General features: G+C 48.2%; 1 protein-coding gene across 3 annotated transcripts in view; it reads left to right on the forward strand.

The window, feature by feature from the left end:
- The first annotated feature begins 1810 nt into the window (after positions 1 to 1810).
- The window catches only part of VAMP4 (vesicle associated membrane protein 4), a 77090-nt gene continuing 62063 nt past the window's right edge, over positions 1811 to 16837 (forward strand). Inside the window, exons 1-2 of one of the 3 annotated variants that reach the window (XM_073593233.1) lie at positions 1811 to 1931; positions 14954 to 15098. In XM_073593233.1, coding sequence (XP_073449334.1) covers positions 15033 to 15098 — 66 coding nt within the window. In that variant the 5' untranslated portion in view covers positions 1811 to 1931; positions 14954 to 15032. Of the gene's footprint in view, positions 2001 to 14953; positions 15099 to 16837 lie in introns of all 3 variants that reach the window. The other 2 variants (XM_073593234.1, XM_073593235.1) reach the window with 2 other exon arrangements.

The raw sequence follows: 16837 nt of genomic DNA on the forward strand, positions 1-16837 counted from the left end.
GTAGTGGCACTAATGAGTACTGTAGTGGCACTGATGAGTACTGCAGTGGCACTGATGAGTACTGTAGTGGCACTGATGAATACTTTAGTGGCACTGATGAGTACTGTAGTAGCACTGATGAGTACTGTAGTGGCACTGATGAGCACTGTAGTGGCACTGATGAGCACTGTAGTGGCACTGATGAATACTGTAGTGTCACTGATGAGTACTGTAGTGGCACTGATGAGTACTGTGGTAGCACTAATGAGCACTGTAGTGGCACTAATGAGTACTGTAGTAGCACTGATGAGTACTGTAGTGGCACTGATGAGTACTGTAGTGGCACTGATGAATACTGTAGTGGCACTGATGAATACTGTAGTGGCACTGATGAGCACTAATGAGCACTGTAGTGGCACTAATGAGTACTGTAGTGGCACTGATGAATACTGTAGTGGCACTAATGAGTACTGTAGTGGCACTGATGAGTACTGTAGTGGCACTGATGAATACTGCAGGGGCACTGATGAGTACTGTAGTAGCACTGACATACCTCCCAACTTTTTGAGATGGGTATGAGGGACACCTATTAGCAAAAGGTACGTAGGCATAGGACACACACCCTGCCACACCCCCTTAAAGGAGAATTCTACAAAAAAGGATTAGGTAAACCCACAAGTGTTTTTTTTTTTTTACGGGAAAATTCAGGGACAGTTGGGAGCTATGGCAACGATGAGAACTGTAGTGGCACTGATAGGTACTGATGAGCACTGTAGTGGTGCTGCTGAGCGGTTGATATATACGTGATCTGGCTCTTTTGGGTAGGGGCGAGCATGCGAGCAGCAAGGCGGAACGGCGGTCTGCCTATGTAAACAAGGCAGATCGCTGTTCTGACAGGAGGGAAGGCATGGATCCTGTGTCTCTGCAGGAACTAGGATCCATGTCTTCCAATAGTAAAAGCACCTTCCACAATATAGTAAAACACTGGTCAGGCACACAGGTAACCCTTTGATCACCCCTGATGTTAACCCCTTCCCAGCCAGTGTCATTAGTACAGTAATAGTGCATATTTTTTTAGCACTGATCACTGTATTAGCGTCACTATTCCCCGAAAAGTGTCAGTTAGTGTCTGAATGTCCGCCGCAATATTGCAGTCCCGCTATAAGTCGCTGATCGCTGCCATTACTAATAAAATAAATAAATAAAAATATCCCATAGTTTGTAAACGCATAAACCAATCAATATACGCTTATTGGGTATTTTTTTTTTTTTTTTTTACCAAAAACAAGTAGCAGAATACATATTGGCCTTCATTTATGATGAAATTCGATTTTTTCAATTTTTTTATTGGATATGTTTTTTTTTTTTTTAATTGTTGTTTTTTTTTTTTTTTTTCTAATAGCGCAAAAAATAAAAATGTAGAGGTGATCAAATACCACTAATAGAAAGCTTTATTTGTAAGAAAAAGGGGACATAAATTTTATTTGGGTACAGCATCGCACGACCGCGCCATTGTCAGTTAAAGTAACGCAGTGCCGTATCGCAAAAATGGCCTGGCCAGGAATGGGGGGTAAATCTTATTTTAACATATGAACAACCTATTCAGAGGAAGCTTTAACATGTTGGGGTTTGTTTTTATGATTGATATATATATATATATATATATATATATATATATATATATATATATATATATATATATATATATCCCTTTATTTTCTCTTCCAGTTCCACAATCATAAACAATCTCAGCCACTGCTCTTTCCTCATGCTATGCCACGGCTTCTAAAAAATGGCGGCCTTATTTCACGGCTCTCTGGAGCTCTAGCGTTTTGTTTTTGCACATGCTCAGTTGAGCTCCCACCAGCCATTTTTCTTTGGTTCTTTTAATGCCGTGTACTGCTGATGACGTCGTCCTTAGGCCCGGCAGTGAATGGTGTATAGAGGTGCTGGTATGTTTATTATTTAGAATTATTCCTATATACTCCGCTCGTCTTTTCTGTTGATTGGAAAAGCCTTCGGTACAGTATTATGATGGCACAAGGTTCTTTCTTTATGTCTGTTATCAGTTCCTTGTCTGGCTTACCGTTTGCATGTACACAATTGCCAGGAAGGGTTGTGATGGTTCCCTATTGGAGTCAGTGGGCATTGTCTGATGGGGGTAGCTGTTGTTGTATGGAGTGTTTTGTGGTTTGGTGTCAGAGCTCTGAATAATATCTTTATTTTTTATATCATCCCATTCACAATTTCATATAATCTTCACCATGTTATTGTCATTTAAAATTCAATTCCATTCTCAATCTTTTTCAGTTTGTAGCTTTTAATAAGACAATACCTGCTGATCCTGCCATTTGTTCAGGCATATCTGGTTATAGCATGACAACGCATCTCCCAATTGCCCCCTTGTGTTGTCACATGCGCGTGCTGACCCTCATCAATAACAATATTCCCATTACACACATTCTTGGTTTAGTAGATCGGCTTAAAGGAGAAGTATGGATTAAAAAAAAAAAAAAACATTTATACTTACCTCGGTGAATGCAGCATTGATCTCATGCTGCATCTGTCCGCCGCCGCCTCTGCACTGAGAGCCGAGCGATCAAACACCGCTGATCGTTCAGTTCTCAGTAAGGATGAGCTCCGGCGTGTTCGCACAGCCCGCCCGGAAGTCTGCACTGCCCTAATCACAGGCAGTGAGACATTTCCTGATCTCTGCAGCCGCACATCGGGACAATGTCTCACTGCCTGTGATTAGCACAGCGCCGACTTCCTGGCGGGCTGTGCTAACACGCCGGAGCTCATCCTTAGTTCTCAGCATTCTGTGAGCAGAGAGCCGAGGACTGTCAGTGGACGGAGTGGGAGGGACTGACTCAGGCTCTCAGAAGATCACTGAGAGATGGAGCCAGCCGTCAGTCCAGGCTTCTGAGCGGATCCTGACCTCCCCCCTGGACTGACTCTGTGACACCAGCCGAAACGGATAGCAGGAGAGCAGAAAGAACTGCCCTCCTGTGATCTTATGAGAGTATAGCCAAAATAGCTTTGTCTATACTTCTCCTTTTAAGGCAGCCCATACATAATTATTATTTTTTTAATTCAAGCAGCAAGTTGAATGAAAAAAAAAAAAAAAAAAAAAATGAACCGATTCCCTCATCTACTCATTTGATGTAGATGGGGGTATCTTTCTGCTCTGCAGTTGTATTCTTCCCGCCAGCAGAATACAATGATCATTGTTACCGGTGTTGTGTCGATGAGTGCCTCCTACGTACTGCGCATGTGCAGTGCATGACGTCACGCCAGCTGATTTCCCGATCAGCTGGCTTGGTGTATCAACTGCACATGCGCAGTTCGTCGGATGCATTTTCCGACGGGAGTCACAGAACACAGTGGAGAGGCACAGTGTAGGACAGGCTAGAGGAGATACTTTGAGCTCCGATTCCCGGGGACCCACTTGGTGAAAACCCACCAAACTTGGCACACTTTTAGGGAACACCGCTGGCTGCATGTGGAAACCGAAGAGAGAACCGAAGGGCAGCCGGTACCGACTCCCAAAAGTGAGCCGCTTGCTTCATTTTTCCTCTGACAGGAAGAGAAAACAGTGTAGGAGTGTAGGAGAGGCTCGGGAGATATTTTGAGCTCCTGTATCCGGGGACCCGCTCCATGAAAACCCACCAAACTTGGCACACTTATAGGGAAGACCCATGACTGCAGGTGGAAAAAATTTCGGGTCCAGAGAACCAAAGAGCAGCCGGTACCGAATCCCCAAAATGGGCCATTCGCTTCATTTTTCTGCCTGGGGGAAAAAATTGGCGAATTTGAGCTCCGGTTTCTGGGGACCCACTGGGTCAAATCCCACCAAATTAGGCACACTTGTAGGGGGGGCCCATGGCTATACGTGTAAGAAATTTTGGGTCCAGGGATCCGAAGGAAGGCCGGTACCGACTCCCCAAAGTAGGCCCCTCCCTTAACATGGGAGTCTATGGGGAAACCAGGCAAAATTGTGACGGATTTCACTTATCGCTCAACCATTCGATGACCAAATGGGCTAGCGACATCAAACTTGCACCCCTTTTTCCCAGATATCACAGCTACACCTCATAAAAATGTGGAGGTTCGGGGACCTTTTACCGGGGATTTACCGGGGCCACAATGTTGACCGTCTTCACGGTACCGGTGCTCCCTGACCATGGGTTACAAAATTACAAAGCTTGGGGGTGATGTAGAGACACTCTATGGGTACCCCCACACCGAACCGGGGCCCAGTACCCCAACCGGAACCCTCCGGTTACCGGAAAATGGCACTTTGAAACGGTGTAGCTCGGACCCGGTTCACCGGGGAAGGCTCCGGTCGGTCTCATTTGAATATTTCAGGCCTTTTCTACAGAATGGCATCCACTTTCGAGGACCAGTGGACCCCTCACAAAACACCGGCAAAGACGTGCACGGCGCTCTCCAGTTCTATGGGTCTTAAAAATACACAGACACCGGGAGGCTGTGAGGATGCTCTTCAGGTACTCACTGGCCAAGTTTGGGGTCCAGGGAACGTTTGGCGGGCAGGTAGCACCCTAAAAGGTCAACCGGTAGAAACCGCACATTTAACATTGGAGTCAATGGGAAACTCGGTTAACTTGGGGGGCTGATATTTCCTCGGCTGTTGGGGTTAGGAACACCAAACTTGGCACACTTGTAGGGGAGACGATGCACTACATGTGGTCCACATAGGGGTTCCTAGACTCTAGGGTTGGCTCGTAACCATCTCCCAAAGACGGCACACCTAGGGCGGTAAAACCGGTTCTGCTACTCAGAAAAATCAGACTTAGGTTCTGGCGTCTACCGGTTGGATGACTTTGAGGGCTCATATCTCCGGAACCCCAAATTTGGTGTGCCGGCTCATGGGATCTAGATCTACAACATATCCAAAGATGACTTTCCTGGAGCCCAAAAAATGCTTGAGTTTGAAAGTTAGGTCGACACAAAGCATGCATGGTGGTTTTCAGAAAAGTCATTTCGGGCACCTTTCGTTCCAGAGACCTCAAATTTGGCCTGCAGCTAGGGGGCCTCTATGAACCCCCAACTACCAAGTTTGAAGTTCCTGTGACCTACGGTTCCGGAGATATGGACCGGTAAAGCGAAAAGTTCATACTGGCCATGGGGCACCAAAGGACCGGTTCCGATCTCGCTGCCCCCTCGGCCTTGGTGGGCACCATGGGTCGGTCCCCTTTGGAAGTCCATATCTCCCCAATACTTTGAGCTAGAGACCCCTCATTTGGCAGGTCGGTACCGGTGGATTTTAGACACAAGATCCGGGTATACCGACACTCCTGCAAGCAACCGTGTGGAAGTTTCTCTCCGATTGAGCCCAAAATACCACCCCAGGAAAGAGGGGACTCGTAGTATGCGTTTTTCAACGGGAGGCAATAATCAACACTACACCGGTGTAACGTTGATTATTGCCTCCTGTCAAAAAATGCCTCCTACGTACTGCGCATGCGCAGTACGTCACATCACTCCAGCTGATTTCCCGATCAGCTGGCGTGATGTATCGACTGCACATGCACAGTTCGTCATATGCATTTTCCGACGGGAGGAAAGCCACGGGGAGCGTGTGGAGGGAGAGAATCTTAAAGAGGGAGTCCCGCGAAAATTTTTTTAAAAGTCAGCAGCTACAAATACTGCAGCTGCTGACTTTTAAAATAAGGACACTCACCTGTCCCAGGGTCCAGCGATGTCGGCACCCAAGACTGAATCGTCCCTCGGTCCTCGGGTGCTGCCACCGCCATTCTCTGTAAGGGAATCAGGAAGTGAAGCGTTGCGGCTTCACTTCCTGGTTCCCTACTGCGCATGCGCCAGTCGCGCTGCGCTTCCTTACTGGTCCCCGCTGCCTCTGGGACCTGTGTGTGTCCCAGCAGACAGCACGGGGGGTAGGGACGGGAGGGGGCACAGACTCCCGTGGGAGTCTACGCCGGAAGTAGGTGCAAATACCTGTCTTAGACAGGTATCTGCACCCCCCTCCCCCCTGAATGGTGCCAAATGTGTCACCGGAGGGGTCGGGTTCCGAAAAGCAGAGGTTCAATTTTTGTGTGAACCTCCGCTTTAAATGTAAGATTCTGCCTCGCTCTCTGTGGCGTGACGTATCGACTGGGCATGCGCAGTTCGTCGTATGCATTTTTTGACGAGAGGCAAGCCACGGGAGCGCGCGGAAAGAGAACACTGATGTAAGAGAGAACTCCACAGGGAACACTGACGTAAGGAAGAACTCTGCAGGGAACACTGACGTAAGGAAGAACCCCGCTGGCTTAATAACGTCAGCGGCAACACCACATCCAGCCCCGTGCCCAACACACCCCTAGGCTGCTCTAGAGAAAGGGGGCAAGCGCCATGCATAAGCAGTGTATTTGTCAGGGAAGCTTGGATTGACACAGCGGTGCCAGCCGGAGGGCCAAGGTCTGTGCTTCCAGAGGGGGCGGGGCCCTGAATAGCTATGTATGTGTAAGTGACCTACACTGCAGTTTAAGAAAGCCCATCAGAGATCCCGTTCCCAAGAGCTTGCAATCTATTAAAATGACATACAGTTTATCTATGTTTATTTTTTGTTCTTTTGACAAGTGTGCTTTAGATAGAGCATGTCAAGCCGTAGCTGTGCTCCCTGGGGATATGCTGATCGCCCATCCGTGCTGCTGCTGGAGGGAGCCCAGGTGACCATAAATGAGCCCTACAGACTTGGTCATGGTGAGTGACCAAGTCACCAAGTGGTATATCCCCCACACCATCCCATACCCCACTCCATCTCCCCTGAGGACTTAGGACCCTCTAGGCAACTCACCTGGGGACTGGGACCCTCTAGGCCACTCACCTGTGGACAGGGACACCCATTTTCCCTGGGGACTGGGACACCTTCTCACCTTTCTCACCTGGGGACTGGGACCCCTTCTCACCCGGGAACTGGGATCCTATCTCACCTGGAGACAGGGAACCCACCTCCACTAAGAACAGGAACCTGATCACCCTGTGTGTGCCAAACTCACCTCCCTGCCCCTGTGTGTGCCAACCTCACCGTCCTGCCCGATCGCTCTGTGGAAGGTGGTCTCTGGTCAGCAGAGTCCCCCCCCCCCCACATCAGACTTACCGGCATTTCCCTTTACATCAGAGTCTGCAGGATTCCCCCTTGCAGTGCAAAGGAACTCGGATGTAAAGAAAAATGATGCAGAGCATGATCTAAAGAGGAACTCTGATGTAAGGGGTTCCTAACTACATCAGAGTCTTTACATCAGTGTTCCCCTTTTCATCAGGGTTCACAAAGTTCCCCCTTGCACTGTAAGATTAAAAGGGATGGAGGCCCAGAGACATGTCCAGGGTACACAGAGGAGGCCTCTGTCCCTTCTAATCTATCTCATGTATCCTCTGTGTACCCTGGACATGTCTCTGGGCCTCCATCCCTTATAATCTATCTCATGTATCCTCTGTGTACCCTAGACATGTCTCAGGGCCTCCATCCCTTATAATCTATCTCATGTATCCTCCGTGTACCCTGGACATGTCTCTGTGCCTTTATTTCTTCTAATCTATCTCATGTATCCTCCGTGTACCCTGGACATGTCTCTGTGCCTTTATTTCTTCTAATCTATCTCATGTATCCTCTGTGTACCCTGGACATGTCTCTGGGCCTCCATCCCTTCTAATCTATCTCATGTATCCTCCGTGTACCCTGGACATGTCTCTGGGCCTCCATCCCTTATAATCTATCTCATGTATCCTCTGTGTACCCTAGACATGTCTCTGGGCCTCCATCCCTTATAATCTATCTCATGTATCCTCTGTGTACCCTAGACATGTCTCTGGGCCTCCATCCCTTATAATCTATCTCATGTATCCTCCGTGTACCCTGGACATGTCTCTGTGCCTTTATTTCTTCTAATCTATCTCATGTATCCCCTGTGTACCCTGGACATGTCTCTGGGCCTCCATCCCTTCTAATCTATCTCATATATCCTCCGTGTACCCTGGACATGTCTGTGGGCCTCCATCCCTTATAATCTATCTCATGTATCCTCTGTGTACCCTGGACATGTCTCTGGGCCTTCATCCCTTATATACAGTCGTGTAGTGAGAGCACATCCATGTAGGGGAGCACCAAGTGGGTTAAAGTCCTGATAACAGCTGTCACAGGAGGGCCCTCACACAGGACACATGTCAGGCAGGGCGGTGAGGTTGACACACACAGGGTGTTCGGGCAGGACGGTGAGGTTGGCACACACAGGGGCAGGGAGGTGAGTTTGGCACACACAGGGTGATCAGGTTCCTCTTCTTAGTGGAGGTGGGTTCCCTGTCTCCAGGTGAGATAGGATCCCAGTTCCCGGGTGAGAAGGGGTCCCAGTCCCCAGGTGAGAAGGTGTCCCAGTCCCCAGGGAAAATGGGTGTCCCTGTCCACAGGTGAGTGGCCTAGAGGGTCCCAGTCCCCAGGTGAGTTGCCTAGAGGGTCCTAAGTCCTCAGGGGAGATGGAGTGGGGTATGGGATGGTGTGGGGGATATACCACTTGGTGACTTGGTCACTCACCATGACCAAGTCTGTAGGGCTCATTTATGGTCACCTGGGCTCCCTCCAGCAGCAGCACGGATGGGCGATCAGCATATCCCCAGGGAGCACAGCTACGGCTTGACATGCTCTATCTAAAGCACACTTGTCAAAAGAACAAAAAATAAACATAGATAAACTGTATGTCATTTTAATAGATTGCAAGCTCTTGGGAACGGGATCTCTGATGGGCTTTCTTAAACTGCAGTGTAGGTCACTTACACATACATAGCTATTCAGGGCCCCGCCCCCTCTGGAAGCACAGACCTTGGCCCTCCGGCTGGCACCGCTGTGTCAATCCAAGCTTCCCTGACAAATACACTGCTTATGCATGGCGCTTGCCCCCTTTCTCTAGAGCAGCCTAGGGGTGTGTTGGGGGCGGGGCTGGATACGGTGGTGCCGCTGACGTTATTAAGCCAACGGAGTTCTTCCTTACGTCAGTGTTCCCTGCGGAGTTCTCCCTTACATCAGTGTTCCCTGTGGAGTCCTCTCTTACGTCAGTGTTCCCTGTGGAGTCCTCTTACGTCAGTGTTCCCTGTGGAGTCCTCTTACGTCAGCGTTCCCTGTGGAGTCCTCTCTTACGTCAGCGTTCCCTGTGGAGTCCTCTCTTACGTCAGTGTTCCCTGTGGAGTCCTCTCTTACGTCAGTGTTCCCTGTGGAGTCCTCTCTTACGTCAGTGTTCCCTGTGGAGTCCTCTCTTACGTCAGTGTTCCCTGTGGAGTTCTCTCTTACGTCAGTGTTCCCTGTGGAGTTCTCTCTTACGTCAGTGTTCCCTGTGGAGTTCTCTCTTACGTCAGTGTTCCCTGTGGAGTTCTCTCTTACGTCAGTGTTCCCTGTGGAGTTCTCTCTTACGTCAGTGTTCCCTGTGGAGTTCTCTCTTACGTCAGTGTTCCCTGTGGAGTTCTCTCTTACGTCAGTGTTCCCTGTGGAGTTCTCTCTTACGTCAGTGTTCCCTGTGGAGTTCTCTCTTACGTCAGTGTTCCCTGTGGAGTTCTCTCTTACGTCAGTGTTCTCTTTCCACGCGCTCCCGTGGCTTGCCTCTCGTCGAAAAATGCATACGACGAACTGTGCATGCCCAGTCGATACGTCACGCCACAGAGAGCGAGGCAGAATCTTACATTTAAAGCGGAGGTTCACACAAAAATTGAACCTCCGCTTTTCGGAACCCAACCCCTCCGGTAACACATTTGGCACCATTCAGGGAGGAGGGGGGTGCAGATACCTGTCTAAGACAGGTATTTGCACCTACTTCCGGCGTAGACTCCACGCCCCCTCCCGTCCGTACCCCCCGTGCTGTCTGCTGGGACACACACAGGTCCCAGAGACAGCGGGGACCAGTAAGGAAGCGCAGCGCGACTGGCGCATGCGCAGTAGGGAACCAGGAAGTGAAGCCGCAACGCTTCACTTCCTGATTCCCTTACAGAGAATGGCAGTGGCAGCACCCGAGGACCGAGGGACGATTCAGTCTCGGGTGCCGACATCGCTGGACCCTGGGACAGGTGAGTGTCCTTATTTTAAAAGTCAGCAGCTGCAGTATTTGTAGCTGCTGACTTTTAAAAAAATTTTCGCGGGACTCCCTCTTTAAGATTGTCTCCCTCCACATGCTCCCCGTGGCTTGCCTCCCGTCGGAAAATGCATATGACGAACTGTGCATGTGCAGTCGATACGTCACGCCCCCTGATGAAGACACGTGACTCCCTGTGTCGAACACGCGTAGGGGAGGGGCCAGGACGGAGCGAGCAGCGTACAGCGGAATAGTGAACAGCTGAGCCGGGAGAAGCACATACCCCGCGGCAGACCACACAATATACCCTTTTGGAGTTTTTTATTGTTTGGTGCACAACAGCACCCATAAAATGTGAGTACCCCTTTGTGGGAAAGTTGTTTGGTTGGAATAAAGTTGTTAAGTGGAATTACACTATATAGTTTCTTTTTGTTCTCATGATTAATGTCTATGGAGCCTGAGTGACCCAGAGTGGAGATCGATCTAGCGTTCGCATACAGCCCAGGGGGTGGCTACACAGCGTGTTTTGACACAAGGTAAAAGCTGTGTCACACGCTCTAAGGTGAGCGCAACCACCGTGGGGGGGCACTGTGGCACAATATCATTATTTAGAGCACTGGAATTCGGCACATTGGATCACCTGGAAACCCAATGGAGATTTATGGACACGGAAACACTCTTTAGTTGCAATTTTGGGACACTTATATAAGAACTTTATATCAAGGCTTTTTTTTGCGTTTTTTGCATGCTGCACGTTAATTGAAGTATTACATGCTTTTTGTTTGTAGTCACCGTTGAATTTTTATGCACAATTGTATATATATATCTTTTTGCACTATATGCACTTTTACTGATTGTCCATAGGTTTATACATATGCACATTGCACAGAAGTGATATATATTTTTTTCACAGGAGTATTTTGGTATATTTAAATTATTTTTTTCAGCATAGTTATGCATAATGGATGCTAATAATGAGATATTTTGAAAATATAATTTTTTAGGATATTTTTCTGCAGTACATTTTATCTAGCGCAAAGCAATTTCTTTTATATTACGTCACGCCAGCTGATCGGGAAATCAGCTGGAGTGATGTGACGTACTGCGCATGCGCAGTACGTAGGAGGCATTTTTTGACAGGAGGCAATAATCGACATTACACCGGTGTAGTGTTGATTGCCTCCCGTTGAAAAATGCATACTACGAGTCCCCTCTTTCCTGGGATGGGCTCAATCGGAGAGAAACTTCCACACGGTTGCTCGCAGGAGGGTCGGTCTACCCGGATCTTGTGTCTAAAATCCACCGGTACCGACCTGCCAAATTTGGGGTCTCTAGCTCAAAGTATGGGGGAGATATGGTCTTCCAAAGGGGACTGACCCATGGTGCCCACCAAGGCCGAGGGGGCAGCGAGATCGGAACCGGTCCCTTGATGCCCCATGGCCGGTCTGAACTTTTCGCTTTACCGGTCCATATCTCCGGAACCGTAGGTCACAGGAACTTCAAACTTGGTAGTTGGGGGTTCATAGAGGCCCATTAGCTGCAGGCCAAATTTGAGGTCTCTGGAACGAAAGGTGCCCGAAATGATTTTTCTGAAAACCACCATGCATGCTTTGTGTCGACCTAACTTTCAAACTCAAGCATTTTTTGGGCTCCAGGAAAGTCATCTTCTGAACCGTTTGAGCTAGGAGTCCAATTTTTGGATATGTTGTAGATCTAGATCCCATGAGCCAGTACACCAAATTTGGGGTTCCGTAGATATGAGCCCTCAAAGTCATCCGACCGGTAGACGCCAGAACCTAAATCTGAATTTTCTGAGTAGCAGAACCGGTTTTACCGCCCTAGGGGTGCCGTCTTTGGGAGATGGTTACGGGCCAACCATAGGGTCTGGGAACCCCAATGTGGACCACATGTAGTGCATCTTTTCCCCTACAAGTGTGCCGAGTTTGGTGTTCCAAACCCCAACAGCCGAGGAAATATCAGCCCCCCAAGTTGACTGAGTTTCCCATAGACTACAATGTTAAACGTGCGGTTTCTACCGGTTGATCTTTTGGGGTGCCCCCGACCACTAAACGTTCCCTGGACCCCAAACTTGGCCAGTGAGTACCTGAAGAGCATCCCCACAGCCTCCCGGTGTCTGTGTATTTTTAAGACCCATAGAACCAGAGAGCGCCACGCACGTCTTTGCCGGTGTTGGGTTAACAGACCCCGGTTTGGTGTGGGGGTACCCATAGAGTGTCTCTACATCACCCCCAAGCTTTGTAATTTTGTAACCCATGGTCAGGGAGCACCGGTACCGTGAAGATGGTCAACATTGTGGCCCCGGTAAATTCCCGGTAAAAGGTCCCCGGACCTCCACATTTTTATGAGGTGTAGCTGTGATATCTGGGAAAAAGGGGTGCAAGTTTGGTGTCACTAGCCCATTTAGTCGTCGAATGGTTGAGCGATAAGTGAAATCCGTCACAATTTTGCCTGGTTTCCCCATAGACTCCCATGTTAAGTGAGGGGCCTACTTTGGGGAGTCGGTACCGGCCTTCCTTCGGATCCCTGGACCCAAAATTTCTTGCACGTATAGCCATGGCTCTCCCCTATAAGTGTGCCTAATTTGGTGGGATTTGACCCAGTGGGTCCCCAGAAACCAGAGCTCAAAGTCGCCCGTTTTTTCCCCCAGGCAGAAAAATGAAGCGAGTGGCCCACTTTGGGGATTCGGTACCGGCTGCCCTTTGGTTCTCTGGACCCGAAATTTTTTCCACCTGCAGTCATGGGTCTTCCCTATAAGTGTGCCAAGTTTGGTGGGTTTTCATGGAGCGGGTCCCCAGATACAGGAGCTCAAAATATCTCCCGAGCCTCTCCTACACTCCTACACTGTTCTCTTCCTGTCAGCGGAAAAATGAAGCAAGCGGCTCACTTTCGGGAGTCGGTACTGGCTGCCGTTCGGTTCTCTGGACCCGAAATTTTTTCCAGATACAGCCAGCGGTGTTCCCTAAAAGTGTGCCAAGTTTGGTGGGTTTTCACAAAGTGGGTCCCCGGGAATCGGAGCTCAAAGTATCTCCTCTAGCCTGTCCTACACTGTGCCTCTCCACTGTGTTCTGTGACTCCCATCGGAAAATGCATCCGACGAACTGCGCATGTGCAGTCTTACGTCATGCCAGCTGATAGGGGAATCAGCTGGTGTGACGTAGTGGATGCATTATTCGACGGGAGGCACTAATCGACAAGACACCGGCTATAGCTGGCGGCACTGATTGTTCAGGGAAAAAAAACAACAGGCTGGTTGTACCTAAGTTGATCGATAGGTTGACTTGTGTACCGCCAGCTTGTCCATACATGGATGGATGTTCGGTCTGTTTCTGCTGAACCAGCTAAATTTCGGTCCATGTATGGCCGAGTTAAGGATAGCGGGTGCTGCAGCAGCTTCTAGCTGAAGACTGGAACCTTCACAGATCAATGTACACATTTGGCAACACACCATAGATCTTCAAATAACGTCCAAAAATTGTATTCAAAGTCATCACATTGCAACAGAGTGCAACGTTTTGGGGCCGTGCAGAACCCCTCCCTCCAGCATGTGATGCTTGAGGAAAAGGTCCTGCGTGGCAATAAAACATTGAAAGATAGAAGCTGATTGGTTGCTATGGCAATGCCACTAGTTGAGATAGAACTTTTTATTCCCACTCAAGAGTATAAACCAAGGGAACCTTGGGCAAACAGGCCCACCCTTAGCCCATGGATGCCTATGTTTCTTTACTGGAGCCCTCTGTGTGATCCCTATGTAAGCTCTGTGTTGGTTCGTGTTGGCGTTGCACTGGGTTAATGATCTTCTCTTGTCCTCCATTCTGGTTTGGTGATTGACCACTCAGGCCCAAGCACTCTATCCAGGGAGGAAAAGAAGGTCATATTCTCTCCTCCTATTCGAAAGTTGTAGGTGTGTCCAAGGGTTTCTTACAGACAAATGGAACTAGGGGGCAGCATGGCAAAGGTAAGTATTGGTGGAAGGTGGGGTGGGCCAGCAAATGTTCCCTAAATAGGGAAGGTTTTTTTCAGTGACAGCCATACCAGTTGCACATATTTAACTTTCCTTTCATTTGGGCCACTTGGAGCTAAGAGAAATACCAGATACCCATAGGAATGAGTTATTGTGACTCCCTTTCTTCCCATGTGACATTGCTTATGCTTGAGAAAAGATGTATCCATTCTGTACACAAGCCTCTTGCCTCCAAACTTCCAAAGTGCATGGCCAGTGGTGGCAGCAGTAAAGACTCGGTATGAAGGAAGCCCAGCAATCCATGTAAGGTATAGCTCTTTTGTGCAAACAACAATCACCAACACATATTTTGAGTGTAGGCATTTTTTGAAGGCCTTGACAAAAAGAACCTACATGCACATTGAAACTTGATGCTTGCAGTAAAAGAGCTATATCTTACATAGAGTGCTGACCTTCCTTCATGCTATGTGCTTGTGCTTGGCCGCTCTAACGCTCAGTGCTGTCACGTGTGGTGGGGAAAGCCCTTTGAGAGTTCCACAGGGATTTAAAGCTTTAACGGGACTGTCTTTGCTCCCAGCACCCAAATGGTGTGGTGCAGGAGAGAAGGGCAAGTATGTGTAACTTGGGAAGTCACCATTAAAGTGAACCTGTTGCTGTCCCCAGCTGGTAGGCACTAGGGCAGGGGTCTCAAACTGGCAGCCCTCCAGCTGTTGCAAAACTACAAGTCCCATGAGGAATGCAAGGCTGACAGTTACAAGCATAACTCCCACAGGCAGAGACATGATGGGACTTGTAGTTTTGCAACAGCTGGCGGGCTGCCAGTTTGAGACCCCTGCACTAGGGGTCGAGGTTGGTAAAATATTAAACCAGCTTTGGCTCAATATTATTCATTCATTATGCTGTCATTTTTGTTTTACAGGGCCCTATAGCTGGATAATTTATAAGGGAAACACCTTTAAAGTTCCTGTTCCATTGCTGTGTTTTTGTAATTGAACAAAATGCCTCCAAAATTTAAGCGGCACCTCAAGGATGAAGAAGTTACAGGTTCAGTCAAAAGTGAAAGAGTAAGTTCTTGTTTCTACTATGTGTATATTCGTTTTAGATGTCAACAGGATAATGACAAAATAGACTAGGTAACATATAATTGTGGTTATTTGTATTTCACTTACACTTTTGTGGCTGTCTGTTTTATATCAGATTCCATATAATCTGTAAGCAATAACACTCAGAAAGCATTATGTGATACACTTTGTAAGTTATTAACACAGCTCAAAAGTCTAAAAGCAAATATGTAATCCAAAGGGGGGGGGTCTAGAATAAGGGTCCTCAAACCTTTTAAACAATGGACCTGTTCATTGTCCTTCAAGCTGTTGGGGAGCCAGGCTATGGTCATTAGGAGTAAAAAATATTCCCCTTTGTTAGTGGCCAGTGGGAGTAAAAAAATGCCCTACTGTCACGGCGTTAAAAAAAAAAAAAAAAAAAAAAATACCCCGGGATCTGTGGTCAGTTTGAGTCTTTCAGGACAGCTACCTGAGAGATGATTGGCTTTGTCTTCAACACAAGCCAAAAGAGTTTGAAAACCCCTCCTGCCCACCTCATCCTTAGTTTCATAAAAATAAGAGTTGTCACCAGTGTGCACGAGTGGAAATAATGATTAACCAACCCCAGTCAGAGAACTATCAAGCAGACACTATGAGTAGGAATATAGGCTTCATCCTGGATTACTCCCGTTACCACCAAACCTGACTGGTTTTCCCTAAACGTCTTCCAGAATAGCTACCTTAGAGGATAAACCAGAAACTTATCATACCTTAGGGATAGGGTTGTCCCGATACCACTTTTTTAGGACCGAGTACAAGTACCGATACTTTTTTTCAAGTACTCGCCGATACCGATTACCGATACTTTTTTTTTAATGTCACGTGACAGTTTTTTTTTTGCTATTTTTTTTGGGGGGGGGGGGGGGGGTGAACGTTGTATGTGTGTGTGGTTTTTTTTTTTTGTTTTTTTTTACAATTTTTATTTTTTACAATAATATTTTTTTATTCTTTATTGTTTTTTTTGTTTTTTTAATCAGCCCTTTTGGGGGGCTTTGGTGAGATATCAGGGGTCTTAACAGACCTTTGATATCTCCCCCTTGAGACAGAGAAAGAGACAGAGGATAGAGATTCCCCAGTCCCTTTCTCTGCGTCAGCTGCACTGAGAATGAATGGAGAGAAGACAGCGGCTCCTCTCCATTCATAAACTGACACATCGTAATCACAGGAGATTACAATGTTTCAGTTATGTGAATGGACAGAGTCAGCTGACTCTATCCATACACAAAGGAAGGAGGAGGGGGACGGAGGAACTGAGGGGGAGAACGGAGGGGACAGATAAGGAGAGAGGAATGCAGGGGACAGATAAGGAGAGAGGAACTGAGGGGGAGAACGGAGGGGGACAGATAAGGAGAGAGGAATGCAGGGGACAGCGGAGAGGCACAGAGGAACGGAGGGGGCACGGAGGAGGATGCAGTGACAGTCAGCTGTGAGCGATCACCGCTGTATGTCACTAAAGCTGGTGAAAGCCGCTGGGGGAGAATCTTGTAACTCCCCCACGCGCCGATCACAGCTGTCCTCTAGGTATCGGGGGAAGCATCGGGAGCATTTGCCCGAGTACAAGTACTCGGGCAAATGCTCGGTATCGGTGCCGATACCGATACTAGTATCGGTATCGGGACAACCCTACTTAGGGAGGGAGGAACAGCCTGTAAAACCTTCAGTCGTAGGTCAAATCTTGGCTGGATAACCATTCCAGCCATGCA

The sequence above is a fragment of the Aquarana catesbeiana genome, linkage group LG07, assembly GCF_042186555.1.
Source record: "Aquarana catesbeiana isolate 2022-GZ linkage group LG07, ASM4218655v1, whole genome shotgun sequence".
Classification (NCBI taxonomy): Eukaryota; Metazoa; Chordata; class Amphibia; order Anura; family Ranidae; genus Aquarana; species Aquarana catesbeiana.